At 42.1% G+C, this 16,024-nt stretch overlaps 1 protein-coding gene across 1 annotated transcript; it reads right to left on the reverse strand.

Annotated features, from left to right (window-relative positions):
- Positions 1-899: 899 nt before the first annotated feature.
- Positions 900-15,958, reverse strand: LOC105482583 (histone H2A type 1-C). Its single transcript, XM_011742783.3, has 2 exons — positions 15,365-15,958; positions 900-1,816 (listed from the first exon to the last, which is right to left on the reverse strand). The coding sequence occupies exon 1, from the start codon at positions 15,879-15,881 to the stop codon at positions 15,489-15,491; it is 393 nt and encodes a 130-aa protein (XP_011741085.1). The 5' UTR covers positions 15,882-15,958; the 3' UTR covers positions 900-1,816; positions 15,365-15,488.
- Positions 15,959-16,024: the final 66 nt, after the last annotated feature.

Raw genomic sequence — 16,024 nt, forward strand, 5'->3', positions numbered from 1 at the left:
ATTTTTGTTTTTTTTTTTTGAAACAGGGTCTCGCTCTATTGCCCAGAGCTGGAGTGTAGTGCTGCAATTGTAGCTCACTGCAGCCTTGACCTTCAGGGCTCAAGCAATCCTCCCACCCCAGCCCTGGAGTAGCTGGGACCAGAAGTGCAGGCCCACCACGCAGAGTTAAATTTTACATATTTTGTAGAGATGGGGTTTCGTCATGTTGTCCAGGCTGGTCTTGAAATCCTGGGTTCAAGCCATCTGCCCAACTTGGCTTCCCCAAATGCTAGGATTACTGCCCTAAGCCACAGTAACTGGCAAGGTATTTCTTAAGAATAAATTGGGTGTTCCCTTCTTCCAACTCAGCCTATGATATTAAGGTGGTTCTCTTGTCAGCTCCTGAAAATTCAGGGCCAGAATTGAAATTTCCATCCAGAGTAGGCCTCACGAATTCATCAGCCATTTCTCGAGTGACTACTATTTGCCACGCAGCGTCAGGCACCATGCTGGGAGCTGGAATACAGCAGTGGACCATACAGGCCCTTAGCCACCAATACACACAGATTTTGTAAGAGTAACAGACAGTCTTAAAACCAGACCTTGACAAGTTTTGAAAGACTTTGACAAGGCAAATGAAAAAGGAGGCAAAAGAGGGCAGGCAGGTCAGGAGGATGTTTCCTAATCTCTATGCAAGGAAGGCAGGAAATAGCAATTTAACCAGGGAGGTAACCTAGGCAGAAAATTAATGACACATGCCTTCCTCTCCCTTTGCATTACCTTTTATTACCTCATGCCAGGCTGGAATTTGGGAAATCTTCTATTACAATGTAGTATATACATTATACATTAAGTAAGATTATGCGCATTACAAATAAAATTATTTCAAAATTAAGAAATTACACACAGTACAATTAAAATTAAATTTAATTTCAAAATAAAATAATTTTATTTGTGGTGTTCTTTAGAGCACCAAACAATTCACATACATAATCTTCATTCTCATAGTCTATTAAGGTAAATATTACCTCCATTTTAGAGGTGAAGAAATTAAGGTTCAAAACAACTAACTTGGTGATGGCCATGTAATTTTTAAGAAGAACCTTGAGTCTAGCCCAAGAGTGACTGGAATTTCCTGTTCACTTACCACTATTCCAGCAGGATAGCACAGCAATTTCAATTTTGCAGTAAATCAGGGTTAATCATCCCAGAACTGTTTGATAGCAAAAGACTAAAAAAACTCAAGTGCCTACCAACAGTAGACAGGTTACATAAAATATAATGCATTTGCATAACACAATACATGCAACTATGTACAGGAAGCTCTGTATGTTCTCACAGGGAAAGTTTTAGAAGATAGATTGTTATGAAAAGGGCAAGTGCAGAACAGTGTATACAGTCTGATATCTGGGCAAAGATGACAAAAGTAGGTAACACGTATCATTCATTATTGACTGATATTAGCAGGAATGAATACTGGGCAGATACACAAGAAAAAGAAAAGTGATCACCTGGGGTAAGTTGAGGGGTGGATTCTTTCTATTTATCTTTTTACATCAAATCGTTTGAACCCTGTACATGTAATACTTATTTAAAAAATTAAACACATTTTGTACTCAGAAGAACTTCCCCTCAATAATTTCTTTCTCTTCATTTTACCCTCCTTATCCCCCCCAACACATGATATAGAATGTTTTTAATAAAAAAATTTGCGGATGCAGAATCAATCAGTGATGTAGGAACATTGACACCATCCATCCACTTATTCCTTAGAATTGGTAGGTGTGGCAGGCACTCGGGATCCTGGCATCTCTCTGAAATGAGAAGTTTTTGCAACCTAAGAGAGAGAAGAAAAAGTAAATATATCTGGAAACCTCCTTCTTGGCCTTCCTTACACATACAGAAAAACTAACAGATCCTTTTCTTCATAATGAGTTAGCTTCTTTACAGGTACCAGCCCTTCTCAAGTTCTCAAATAACTCCCTGTGGTGTAAAAGGACCTATCCAGGCTAGACACTTCAATGTTGCTCTTCAGATAGGGTTGACAGATTTGGCACATTAAAAATACTGAATGTCCAGTTAAATCTGAATTTCAGATATACAGCGCATATATATATATATATTTAATGTATAGGATGTCTTATGTAGTATTTGAGTGTGCAGCGAGGGGCATACTTAAGCCATTATTTGTTGCCTGTTTGAAATTCAAATATAATTGGATGTCCTGTATTTTATATGGTAAATTTATCCTCTGATTTCACCTGGAGGAGGCTAGTTAAGTGCACTTGAACTTATTAGCCCAGGGACACAAAATGTACACAGCCCAGTGCAATCCAATAGAATTTTCTGTGATGATAGACATGTTTTATGTGTGTGTATCCAATACAGTAGACACCAGTAACTTGAAATGTGGTGAGACTGAGAAACTGAATTTTTGATTTAATTATTTAAATTTAAAATATCACATGTGGCTAATGGCTACTGTATCAGAGAGCAAAGCTCTAAAAAGAGTAATGTATCTCCCTTCAATTTAGCAACTGGGATTTAAGATCTAGTGATGGCTAAAATGACACATAACTCAGGAATACAATCCTAAGTCTCTGTAGCTTAGATAGTGACTACTTCATTTTTGCACAAAAATGTTTTGTTGTCAACATAATCATTCTGGGTTTTTTTCCCCCTGTATTTACAAGATCTATTGTATGGAAAGGATGTGAAGGACCAGGGTACAGGTAGATGTGAAGGTATAGGGTATAAGGTAAGGTAAAATTCTTCAACAAACTTATCCTAGTAGGTAAGAGTGTTAACTGAATAATCTCAGCATTAGAATATAGAAGCTGGGGTCGGGCACAGTGGCTGAGGCCTGTAATCCCAGCTATTTGGGAGGCTAAGGCAGGCGGATCACTTGAGGCCCGGTGTTGGAGACCAGCCTGGCCAACATCTGAAACTCCATCTACTAAAAATACAAAAACTAGCCAGGTGTGACAGCACGCACCTGTAACCCTAGCTAATTGGGAGGCTGAGGCAGGAGAATAGCTTGAACCCGGGAGGCAGAGGTTGCAGTGAGCTGAGATCGCGCCACTGCACTCCAGCCTGGGCAACAGAGCTAAACTCTGTCAAGAAAGAAAGGGGAGGGAGGGAGGGGGGGAGGGAGGGAGGGAGGGAGGAAGGAAGGAAGGAAGGAAGGAAGGAAGGAAGGAAGGAAGGAAGGAAGGAAGATAAAAGCTGGGAGGTTCCATTATCACAAAGCAAACATTAAGTGGATGAAACAGCACAAATTTGATCACACCCACCAGTTGTGTGACCATTTTCTTTCCATGATTTTAAGCAAACATCTATTAACCCTAGACCCAGAGTATATTAAAGATAATTATTTTATGCATGATGCCAGCTAGCAGAGAACTGGCCCTTAAAAGAATTAACGATCTAGACAACTTAGAATTATCAGTATACATGATGTCTGGAAAGGTTAGTGTAGAAACTGGGAAAATGGTAAGAGTGTGGAAAACAAATGGGGTGTAATTCTAAACTTCACTGTGTTCCTAGTAGCTGGGTAAGGTGAGTAGGTAATGTATTAACAATGATTTATAGGAAGACATTTTTATACAGAAATTCAGATAATCACTCTGTGCATATCTGAAATATAATCATTTTTATATAGAAATTATTTCTGGGCTAAAAAGTATCTATTCTCTGGTTTATTTACCAGATACTTGGGTTCCCACTAAGTGTCAGGCCCTCTGCTAGATGCTGGGACATAACAGTGAATGACTAGATCAGGTCCCTACTTTGTGGAGCTAGGTTTAATGGAAAGAGGCAAACAACAAGGAATCTGATAAAACTTCAAACTGCAGTTGAAAGAATCTAAACAGAATGAGTGATAGAACATAATTTGAGGTGGGAAATGGAGAAAGCTTACTTTTTTGTTTCTCTTTATACTTTAAAAAAATATACTTGCTCATTTTAACAGTTCACACAGAGACGTTTATAAAGGTTAACCTCTCCTCATCCCATTCTATTAGGTTGGTACAAACGTAATTGCAGTTTTTGCCCGTGAAAGTAATGGTAAGAACCACAATTACTTTTGCACCAACTTAGTTTCAGCTCTCTGAGGTAATTAATGTGATAGGTTTTCTTCCATACAGTTCTCTATTTACTCTCATCAGTTGTGTGTGTGATTTTGTTTCACCAGATTATTGTTGTGGGTAGCTGTGTAACATTCCATAGTATAAATGGATGTCTCACTATGTCAACAGTACTCTTATTTATAGTTACTTAAACGTTTTACATGTATAATTAGTTTTTTTTTTTTTTTTTTTAAACAGTTTTTATTTGTTTTTTTTGTTTTGTTTTCAGACGGAGTCTCACTCTGTTGCCTAGACCGGAGTGCAGTGGCGCAATCTCGGCTCACTGTAACCTCTGCCTCCTGGGTTCAAGCTATTCTCCTGCCTCAGCCTACCAAGTAGCTGGGATTACAGGCATGTGCCACCATGCCTGGCTAATTTCTGTATTTTTAGTAGAGATAGGGTTTCACCATGTTGGCCAGGAGGGTCTCAAACCCCTGACCTCAAGTGATCCACTCGCCTCAGCCTCCCAAAATGCTAGAATTACAGGCATGAGTCACTGCACCCAACCTCTCGTGACAGTTTTGAAAGAGACCTTACATATGTAACCTTACCTAGTGGGGCCTTTATTCTATTGTTGACACTCTCCCTTTCCAAATGTCTATTAATAAAATTTAATAGACATTGCCAGGAAAACTTCTGAAAAATTACATGATAATGACAATTCTTCCTCATCCTTCACAGTCCTGAGTATTACTGGCTTTAGTGGTTGTCTATTCATAGGTAAGAAATGGTATCCCAGGCTAGGTGCGGTGGCTCACGCCTGTAATTCCAGCACTTTGGGAGCCTGAAGTGGGTGGATCATCTGAGGTCAGGAGGAGTTTGACACCAGCCTGGCCAACATGGTGAAACCCTGTCTCTACTAGTAATACAAAAAATTAGGCTGGGTGCGGTGGTTCACGCCTGTAATCACAGCACACTTTGGGAGGCCGAGGCGGGCGGATCACAAGGTCAAGAGATCGAGACCATCCTGGCCAACCAACATGGTAAAACCCCATCTCTACTAAAAATACAAAAATTATCTGAGCATGGTAGTAGGCGCCTGTAGTCCCAGCTACTCGGGAGGCTGAGGCAGGAGAATCGCTTGAACCCGGGGGGGTCGAGGTTGCAGTGAGTCAAGATCGCACCACTGCACTCCAGCCTGGGTAGCTGAGCAAGACTGTCTCACAACAACAACAACAACAACAACAAAAATAGTATCCCTTTGTTGTATTAATATGTATAATTTTGAATTACTAGGTTTTTTTTCTTGTTTTTCATATGTATTGGCCATTTGAATTTAATACATGATATAAAATACCATTTAATCAGTTTTTATATTATGTTGTTTGTCTTTTTACTAACGTTTCCAGTTCGTCCTTGTAAATTGAGGTTACTAACCCTGTATATGTTTTGGAAATCCTTTATCCCAATTTATTGCTCTTTCTACAACTCTCTTTACATATATTCTGTCTTAGGCCACTTTTGGACCTATCTAGTTTGTGTCTTTTCCTATAATGGCTTTTGTGTTTCTTCCTCACTTAGTAAAGACACTCTCCCACCACCATTTCCAAACACATACACACACAAATTAATTTTTAATCCATTTAGGTAGGTTTATTTTAGATAGGCTTGTCTGAAACAGAGATAAGACCTGATGAGTGAAAATGAGCTCACCAGAAGAAAAATCAAAGAACAGGCATTTCCGAGACTGAGGCCAATAAGGTAAATGTCTTAAATCAGCAGAGTTTAGCTGCTTGATGGGAAAAGAGACCAGAGTGGTTGGAACAGCAAAGGAGAACAGCAGAAGAGGTGAACAGAGGTCAGAGGTGGTCACTGAGTGGGTCCTCAAGTCATGGTAAGGAGTATGGAGAATGAATTATTGAATATGTAGGTGACGTGACTCACAGGTAACTTTGGATTTGTAGAGATGAAGGAAATGTAGCAAGTGCCACTCTTAGAATGTTGATTTGAGTAAATGGTAGTGTCAGTTATTGAACTGGGAAGAACTGGAAGGGATAACAGGCTTAAGGAGCACAATGTTTATTCCTGTGTCTTGGAAGTGTTTATGGTGAAAGACCTATTAGAGCTCTAAATGGAGATGTCAAATGAAAATGTGGCTACACACATTTGAATTTCAGAAAAAAGGTCAGGCTGGAGATGTAAAATTGGAAGTTTACTGCATATAGACAGTCTTTGGAACCGTTGTATTGATGAATCTATTAACTAGACAGAACAAAGACTAGGGACCAGAACCAAGCTACACGTTTCTAAAATTTAGAGCATAGTACAGTCTGGTCATTTTGAGGTGAATACTTAATGACAGAACAATTTGCTGAAGTGTAAATTTAGAGCCCTATACTTTCAGCTCTGATTATTAACGAATACAAGAAAGAATGGATATGGTTATCTGCCTGGTGTCTGTGAAATAATTTAAGCCAGGAAGAGATCCTCACCAGAAACTGACTATGCTGGCAACTTGGATTTTAGACTTCCAGCCAGTAGAATTGTTAGAAAATAAATGTCTACCGTTTAAGCCACCAGTCTGTAGTATTTTGTTATGGCTGCCCAAGCTGACTAAAACAGGTTTTGGTACCCAGACATGGGATGCTGCAACAACAAATACCTAAACACGGGGAAGTGGCTTGGGAAACTGGTGATGGGTAAAGGGTAGAAGAGTTTCAGGTTCATACTAGAAAAAGCCAATTGTGAAGAGACTATTGATAGAAATATGGACATTAAAGGCAATTCTGGCAAAGGATCAGAAAGGAAGACAGCTGGAAAGAAAGCTTCCATTTTCATAGAATCTTAGATTTATAACGATCATGAATAGAATATGGTTAAATATGTTGGTTAAAATATGGAAATTAGGCCAGGCGTGGTGGCTAACGCCTGTAATCCCAGCACTTTGAGAGGCTGAAGGGGGCAGATCACGAGGCTGGGAGTTTGAGACCAGCCTGGCCAATATGGCAAAATCCCATCTCCACTAAAAATACAACAATTAGCTGGGCATGGTGATGCGCTCCTGTAGTCCCAGCTACTCCGGAGGCGGAGGCAGAAGAATTGCTGAAACCTGGGGCGGGGTGGGGGGGTGGAGGTTGCAGTGAGCCAAGCAAGATCGCACCACTGCACTCCAGTCTGGGAGACAGAGCTCCATCTAAAAAAAATATACATATACATATATATATATATATGGACATTAAAGGCAACTCTAGTGAGGACTCAGATGAAAATGAGGGACAGGTTATTGGAAACTGTAGAAATCGCTGTTCTTGTTATAATGTGTCAAGAACTTGGCTGAATTACGCTCTAGTGTTTACTGGAAAGAACTTACAAGCAGTAAAACTGGATATTTAGCAGAAGAGATGTCTAAGAAAAGTATTGAAGGTGTGGTTTAGGTCCTCCTTATTGCTTATAGTAAAATGTGAAAGGAAACAGCTGAAATAAAGAAAGATTTTTTTTTTTTTTTGAGACGGAGTCTCGCTTTGTCGCCCAGGGTGGAGTGCAGTGGCTCACTCAGGATCTCAGCTCACTGCAAGCTCCGCCTCCCGGGTTTTTACGCCATTCTCCTGCCTCAGCCTCCCGAGTAGCCGGGACTACAGGCGCCCACCACCTCGCTTGGCTAGTTTTTTGTATTTTTTAGTAGAGACGGGGTTTCACCGTCTTAGCCAGGATGGTCTCGAACTCCTGACCTCGTGATCCGCCCGTCTCAGCCTCCCAAAGTGCTGGGATTACAGGCTTGAGCCACCGCGCCTGGCCAAAGAAGGAATTTTTAAGCAAAACACAATCATAACTTGGAGATTTGGGATAGATTTCTCAATCTATAGTGCGAACATTGAGAAAGCTTTTCTTGAAGAGGTATGGTTGAACAATCTTTTCTTTTTCTTTTTCTTTTTTTTCTTTTTGAGACAGGGTCTGGCTATGTCATCCAGGCTGGAATACAGTGGCACAATCTCAGTTTAGTGCAACCTTTGCCTTTAGGCTCAAGAAATCCTCCCACCTCAGCCTCCCAAGTAGCTGGGACTACAGGAGCTCATCACCATGCCCAGCTAATTGCACTACCACACCCTGGCTAATTTTTTGTTGCTGTTGTTTATAGATATGGGGTTTTGACATGTTGCCCAGGCTGGTCTCTAACTCCTGAGCTCAAGTGATCTGCCCTCCTCAGTCTCCCTAAAGTGTTGGGATTACAGGCTTTCGTGAAACATTGAGCCTGACCTGAACAACCACTTGATAAAGAGATAATGGGTGTGACACAAGGATTTAATCAGCCATCTCAGCAGAAGCTAGGAAGAGATTAGATTATTCCAGCGGAGACACTGCCAATTTGAACTAAAGTAGGCAGCAAAAACAGAAAGGAACAAAGGAAGGTTGTCGACTTTTTGAATTCTATAGAACAGGATCATAGAGCTATCTGGCTGTCAATGTGTACTATTCTTTAAGAAAAGGAAAGACTGACCCACCAAAGGCAATTTATGAGATCATTAGGGGTGCCACTTTCTTTTTTTTTTTTTTTTTGAGGTAGACTCTCACTCTGTCACCCAGGCTGTAGGGCAGTGGTGCGATCTCAGCTCACTGCAATCTCCACCTCCCAGGTTCAAGGGATTCTCCTGCCTCAGCCTCCCAAGTAGCTGGGATGACAGACTAAATCTGTAGCCTGCCGAGTAGCGTGCCTGCCACCACACCCAGCTAATTTTTGTATTTTTAGTAGAGATGGGGTTTCACCATGTTGGTCAGGCTAGTCTGGAACTCCTGACCTCAAGTGATCCACTCTCATTGGCCTCCCAAAGTGCTGGGATTACAGGCAGGAGCCACCAGGGCTGCTACTTTGATCTAAGACTCAGAGAGTATAGATGGGATAAGGTGGGGGTGGGAACAGGTAGTCAAGGCTGACTCTACCTCAAAGATAGGGTAGAGAAGATGACTACCATCTTCTTCAAAGATGCCTTGAAGAACTGGGCAGGAGAGTCCCTCACAGATGGCTGCCTGGGCGGGACCCCACGAAACTGAAAGAGCGAGACTTCAGGTAGGGCAGATGGAGTAGGCCACCCACAGAGCCAGAGGTGACACTGTGAGAGCACTGGGCCTGGAAGTCAGGGCATCAAGCCAAAGAGGGTTTTTCCTAAGACCGAACATAATTTGCCTTGCCAGGTTTTGGACTTGATTAGGACACATTACACCTTCCTTCTTTCCTATTTCTCCATTTTCTAATGGGAATGTCTATTATGCCTGTTTCACCATTGTACCTCAGAAGCATGTAACATTTCTGGTTTCACAGGTTCAAAGCTGGAAAGGAATTTTGTCTCTGGATGAATCGCACATTGAGTCTCACCCATAACCTGATTTAGATGATTTTTTAGATGACACTTTGAACTTTAGAGTTGATGCTAGAATGAGTTAAGACTTTCAGGGGGCTGTTGGGATGGAATAATTTTTTTTTTTTTTTTTTAAGGAGTCTAGCTCTGTTGCTCAGGCTGGAGTGCAGTGGCGTGATCTCAGCTCATTGCAAGCTCCGCCTCCCGGGTTTATGCCATTCTCCTGCCTTATTTAGCCTTGAGTAGCTGGGACTACAGGGGCTCGCCACCAGGCCTGATTCATTTTTTTGTGTTTTAGTAGAGACGGGGTTTCACCGTGTTAGCCAGAATGGTCTCAATGTCTTGACCTTGTGATCCACCCGCCTTGGCCTCCCAAAGTGCTGGGATTACAGGCGTGAGCCACCGTGCCAGGCGATGGAATAAATTTTTTGTATGGGAGAAGGACACACATTTTGGCAGGCCAGGGACAGAATATTATGGACTAAATTGTGTCCCCCAAAATTCATTTATTAAAACTCTAAACCCCAATGTGACTGTATTTGGAGATAGGGCCTTTAGGAGGTACATAAAACTAAAGGTCATAGGATAGGGCCCTAATCCCACTGGGGCTGGTGTCCTTATAGAAGGTAAGGAGACACTTAGAGCTCATTCTCCACTCAGGAAGCAAGGAAACACCATATAAACACACAGTGATGGCAGCTGTCTGTAAGCCAGGAACAGATTCTCCACACACTATGTTGGCACCTTGATCTTAAACTTCCAGGCTCCAAAAGTGTGAGAAAACGAATTTCCATTCCAAGCCTCTTAGATATGGGAAAAAATATTCTGTTGTTTAAGTGATCCAGTCTCTGGTATTTTGTTATGGCAGCCTGAATAGGCTAAGACAATGAAGGATGTGGTAAAACTTTAGGTCCCAACCACATACCAAAGAGGCTGGAATTTAGCACACTTTCTTCTTTCAACTGTAGGCAATGGGCACAAGTTCTAAATCCTAAGACATGTTGGCTCCTTTACTCTGCCCAAACTACAAATCAAAATCAAACACCTGTAATATAATAACATCCAATGAAGTTCTGACACTTCTTTAACATGACTACACTAATTCAATGCCAGAAAATTAATTTTATTTTGAAATCTACATGCCATATTCCAATTTCTGTTTAAGGTGCAATGGTTATATTTATCCTTTTTAATATAGATTTATCAGGCTGGGCGCGGTGGCTCACACCTGTAATCCTAGCACTTTGAGAGGCTGAGGTGGGTAAATCACCTGAGGTCAGGAGTTTGAGAGCAGGCTGGTGAACATGGTGAAACCTGTCTGCAGTATAAATACAAAAATTAGCTGGGCATGGTGGTGCATGCCTGTAGTCCTAGTCACTAGGGAGGCTGAGGTAGGAGAATTGCTTGAACCTGGGAGCACGAGGTTGCAATGAGTGGAAATCGCACCAATATACTCCAGCCTGGGCGACAGAGCAAAATAATAAATACATAAATAAAATAGATTTATCAGTTTATCAATAATATAGTTTTTTTTTCTAGGTGTAAATATAGGTAATGACTGTCTTTTAGTACATTTTCTCATGATGCTCCTCTTACTTGGTTTGGTACAATATTAAGTATTGAAATACAGAATCTTGTCGCTACATATGAACCCTTATTCCATTTGCTCATCTCCAATACACATGGGAAATTCTCAAATTGCTAATAATCTTATGATACACATGATCTTATGATACATATTTAACAGGAATATATAAATTTATAATTATAATTTAGGATCAACAGATGGCAAACCTTTAGAAGGTTTGTATTTAACCTTAAAATACAATTTTTAAAAATTGGTTATAAAATTTCTAATACTTTCTTTTTTGTGACCTCAAGGGGAAAATATAATTCTTATAAAAAAGAGTTCAAATGATTTACAGAATATAAAAAGTGAATAGAGATGATGGATGAATTAAAGGAAAGGATATTGCTCCATAGATTATTTGGAAATTTAAAAAGGGAAATTACAACTGCTGATTTTGTGTTAAACTGATCTGCTTTGTTCAGGATATCTTATGTACCAAGAAATGATTTTATCTCAGCCTCACATCTCAGTAAATTCCTGAGATAAACTTTTGTCCCTGGTGCCTTTGGTAATTGGGAGACCTCTAGGTTTAGCATTCTCATCCACTCGCCCCAATTTAAATAGTCCTCCCCAGGGCCATTCAGGCAAGGTAGATGAAAACTTGCTCAAGAGTTGGAATCCAATTTAAGCTACCGAAATTCACTGCTCAATAGAGAATTTTCCCCAGAAGTAACTAGGGCTTTTGGATATAATAGTGGCTTTTCAAAGTAGAACATAAAGTATTTCCAAGATAAGGAGACAGGACAGAGCTATGAGGAATGTCCTTTGTTTAGGGAGTAGGCCCTTAGCAGTACCTCTTAGGTATGAACTGGTTAACTGGCACCTTCTGTTTCTCTGAAGTTTCCAGAACAAACTGCCAATGCAATTTGGATTTTCAGAGTAGATTTTTTTGTTGTTGTTGTTACTTTTTTTTTTTTTCTTGGAGACAGTCTCACTCTGTCGTCCAGGTTGGAGTGCTAGAGTGCAGTGGTGCCATCTCGGCTCACTGCAACCTCCCCCTCCTATGTTCAAGTGATTCTCTTGCCTCAGTCTCCCTAGTAGCTGGGACTATAGGCGTGCACCAGCATGCCCAGCTAATTTTTGTATTTTTTTTAGAGATGAGGTTGGTTTTTTTTATTGAGATGGAGTTTCACTTTGTCGCCCAGGCTGCAGTGCAGTGGCATGATCTTGGCTCACTAAAACCTCCACCTACCGGGTTCAAGTGATTCTTCTGCCTCAGCCTCCTGAGTAGCTGGGACTACAGGCACCTACAGGTGAACCCCACCATGCCTGACTAATTTGTGTAGTTTTATTAGAGACAGGGTTTCGCCATGTTGGCCAGGTTGGTCTTGAACTCCTGACCTCAGGTGATCTACCCACCTCAGCCTCCCCAAGTGCTGGGATTACAGATGTGAGACACCATACCTGCCTTAGAAGACATTTTCTATTGGAAAGAGAAAACACGATTAGCAACCTATTAGTGTTTAATACTTAATGTCTTCCTTAGTAATAAACTAAGTCTAGAACAAAGTGCTTCCTGGCTGCCTAGTCATTGATTCATTCGGTTCCACATTTTCTTAATGCCCAACCACCAAGTGTCTCTTGTATGCCGAGTTCTATGCTGATTATCAGTAATTGAATAAGAGGGGGTCTAGATCTTAAGTATTGCTTAAGATGAAAGCCTCTAGGTTAACAAACTTAACACAATGTTTCACTACTAAACAGACCAAATACAAAATCTTGTTATTGGTCCCCAGAGAGAATTGAAATTCAGGTTTTCTCTCTCTCCTTTTCTCACTCACCACAATAAGTCAGTTGCGTCAAGTCCTGTAGCTCTTTACTGAGCCATCTTCTCACCTGTCCCCTTGTTTCATTTGTCACACCCTAAATAAAAATTGTACTGGCTTTTTTTTCCCCTGGATTTACAGTGTTGATACATTGTCAAGATTTACCTCTTCATGTAGATTCCCTGGGGAAAATTACCTTTCCTCCTTCCCTTAAATTCTTCAGAGAGGTTAGAAAGCCATTAGTAACATTCTGGTATGTGGACAAAGTTTACCCATTATGTATGGATGTTTTACTCTTTTTATTTTTCTGACAATAATCTCTTAAGGAGGTGTGGTTATAGAATAGTCAGCTGTTATAAGTACTGTTTTTCTGGCCTTGGAACTTTTTTAAAGCTGTTTCTTAGTTTGCTCATCTCAAAATTCGGAATAAGGATAAAATCTATTTCTAAGATTGTTGGATTAAATGAATTAACATACTGGAAGCTCATGAAATTTGCCTGGCACACAGTAGTGCCTAATAAACCATCTCTCTTATTTAGCCTGTTGTCTGATTTCAGAATCTACACTTGCTGAGCCAGCTTCTTTTCATTTCAAGGTGAGCAAAAGCATGCAAGGAAGAGGAGGCAGGAAGAAATTAAGCCCTAGGCCAAGGTCACACACCGATTGGGAGCTGGAATCAAAGGCAATTTGGCCTGGCAATGAAAAGGATTCCAAGGCCCATATAAAGCAGTTCCAACCTTAAGATCCAAATTCTCAGACATACAGGAAATGCTAGGGGGAAAAATCCGGTCCTCTCAGCCCAAGAGCCATATGAAACCAGACCTTCCTCAAATCTGATGACTCTCAGCCCAACTGCCCATTAGAATCGTTATAATTTAAAAATATCCTCGGAAAATTCTAACGTGGCTATCAAAGGTGATCACTTGCGTCTATGCCACTTTGTTTTCTCCCAAACGGGACATCCAACCCTTTTCCTTTGATGGTAGTTGTAGGGAAAGGAGTGGGTGGAAGGAGGAAAGAGCGGAAAAGGCTGGACCCGCCCCAAGCTGGTGTCAGTATCTGGGAAGTGGGAGGAGCGTCAGCAGTAAACAGCCTCTGCTTGGATTATCTCCTGCCCACACACTCAGATTTGAAGGCTCGAAACAAAAAATGCAAAACGTTTCAGTGGAATTCCAGAAGCGTTCGACTAAACGACTGGGGTCTGTTTGGCCAGTCTGAGGAGCTGGGCGCTGAGGCGTAGGCAAGACTCAGCCCGCCTAGACTTCCCTGCCCACTTAATTCCGATCAAAGCAGAAACCGGCCGGGCGCGGTGGCTCACGCCTGTAATTCCAGCACTTTGGGAGGCAGAGAGGCCGGCGGATCACCTGAAGTCAGGAGACCAGCCCAGCTAACATGGTGAAACTCCGTTTCTACTAGTGGCGGGCGTCTGTAATCCCATCTACTAGGCAGGCTGAGGCTGAGGCAGGAGAGTCGTCTGAAAACGTGAGGCGGAGTTTGCATGCCGTGAGTCAAGATCGCGCCACTGCACTCCAGCTTGGGCAACAAGAGCAAAACTCCATTTCAAAAAAGCAAACAGATTTCAAAAAGCGCAGAAACCGAGATCCGGAAGAAAACCTCGGCGAGACTCAGAATCCAGGAAAACAGGTCCCTAGAAATTTGCCCACGGTCCCAGATCTCCATTTCTTGTGGGTGGGGCAGCTGTTACCAGACAGAAGCAAAGGTTTTCTTTTTTGGAGACGGTGTCTCACTCTGTTGCCCAGGCTGGATGACAGTGGCACGGTCTCCGCTTAACTGCAGCCTCCCCCTCCCTCCCACCTCAAGCGACTGTCCTGAGTCAGACTCAAGAGTAGCTGCAATTGAAAGGTATGTGCCACCACGCCCGACTAGTTTTTGTAATTTTTTTTAGAGACGAGTTTCATCATGTTGGCCAGGCTAGCGTCGAACTCGTGACCTCAGGTGATCCGCGCCCCTCGGCCTCCCAAAGTGCTAGGATTAGAGAGGTGAGCAGAAAGCAAAGGTTTTTGAGTGGCCACAGGCCCCAGTCTCCTTTTCTGGCTGTCCTGGAAACCTAGACGCTTGAGTCTCTTAAAACAGCACGTTGCGTGTCAGGCATCGTTCTAGAGTAGAGACATTAGTCTGTTTTTTAGACACCTTTCAACTTCCTGGTTAACTTTTAGACAGTATACTCTGCACTTTAGCAGGAATGGAACCTAGAAGTTTAACAGAATTAAGAAAATGAGGCTGCCTACAGCCTAAATTGAGAACAAAATAGAAGGGGGACTAGTCGGAGGGCCGAACGAGGTTACCGTCACGCTACAGTTTTGCCTTGAATTTACATTTTAAAAGCAATCAGTTTTTTAGATCACCAGGTATCCCTAGCATGTAAACTAATTAGGCACCAACTATGGTCGATCTCACAAAACACTAGATTAGTTAGTTAGAATATACTGATAGCACATGCGAACATTAGATCCTAACTGACCTAATAGACCAACCTTTAGTAACACAGTTCCCCAAAAAACTGAAAAGCAAGAATACACGTTGCTCCAGATTGAGATAAAATTAACTTACCTTAGTGCTTTTTTCCCTCGTACGTACAAGCAGTGAGGTTAGCTCTTCCTCTGAAACGGTAGGGGGGCTCTGAAAAGAGCCTTTGGGTTTGATAGCGTTTCCGGAAGCTCAGATGCCTGTCAAATCACTTGCCCTTGGCCTTGTGGTGACTCTCGGTTTTCTTAGGCAAAAGCACGGCCTGGATATTAGGAAGGACGCCGCCCTGAGCAATTGTCACCCGACCTAGCAGCTTGTTGAGCTCCTCGTCGTTACGGATGGCCAGCTGCAAGTGGCGCGGGATGATGCGGGTCTTCTTGTTGTCGCGAGCCGCGTTGCCGGCCAGCTCCAAGATCTCGGCAGTCAGGTACTCCAAAACAGCCGCCAGGTACACCGGCGCGCCTGCCCCGACCCGCTCTGCGTAATTGCCTTTGCGGAGCAGGCGGTGCACTCGGCCCACCGGGAACTGGAGACCAGCACGAGAAGAGCGAGATTTCGCTTTGGCGCGAGCTTTGCCTCCCTGCTTACCGCGTCCAGACATCTCAATAACACAAAACAGCACCAAAACAAGAAGTCCAAGCTTAGGAGAAAACAAACAAAATCGAAAAATGTGTAAAACATGGCTGCTTTTATAGGTAGTTGCTGGGGAGTAAATCCGACTTTTCGATTGGTCGGTAGCAAATA

This window comes from Macaca nemestrina, chromosome 5 (genome assembly GCF_043159975.1).
Source record: "Macaca nemestrina isolate mMacNem1 chromosome 5, mMacNem.hap1, whole genome shotgun sequence".
In the NCBI taxonomy this organism is placed as follows: Eukaryota; Metazoa; Chordata; class Mammalia; order Primates; family Cercopithecidae; genus Macaca; species Macaca nemestrina.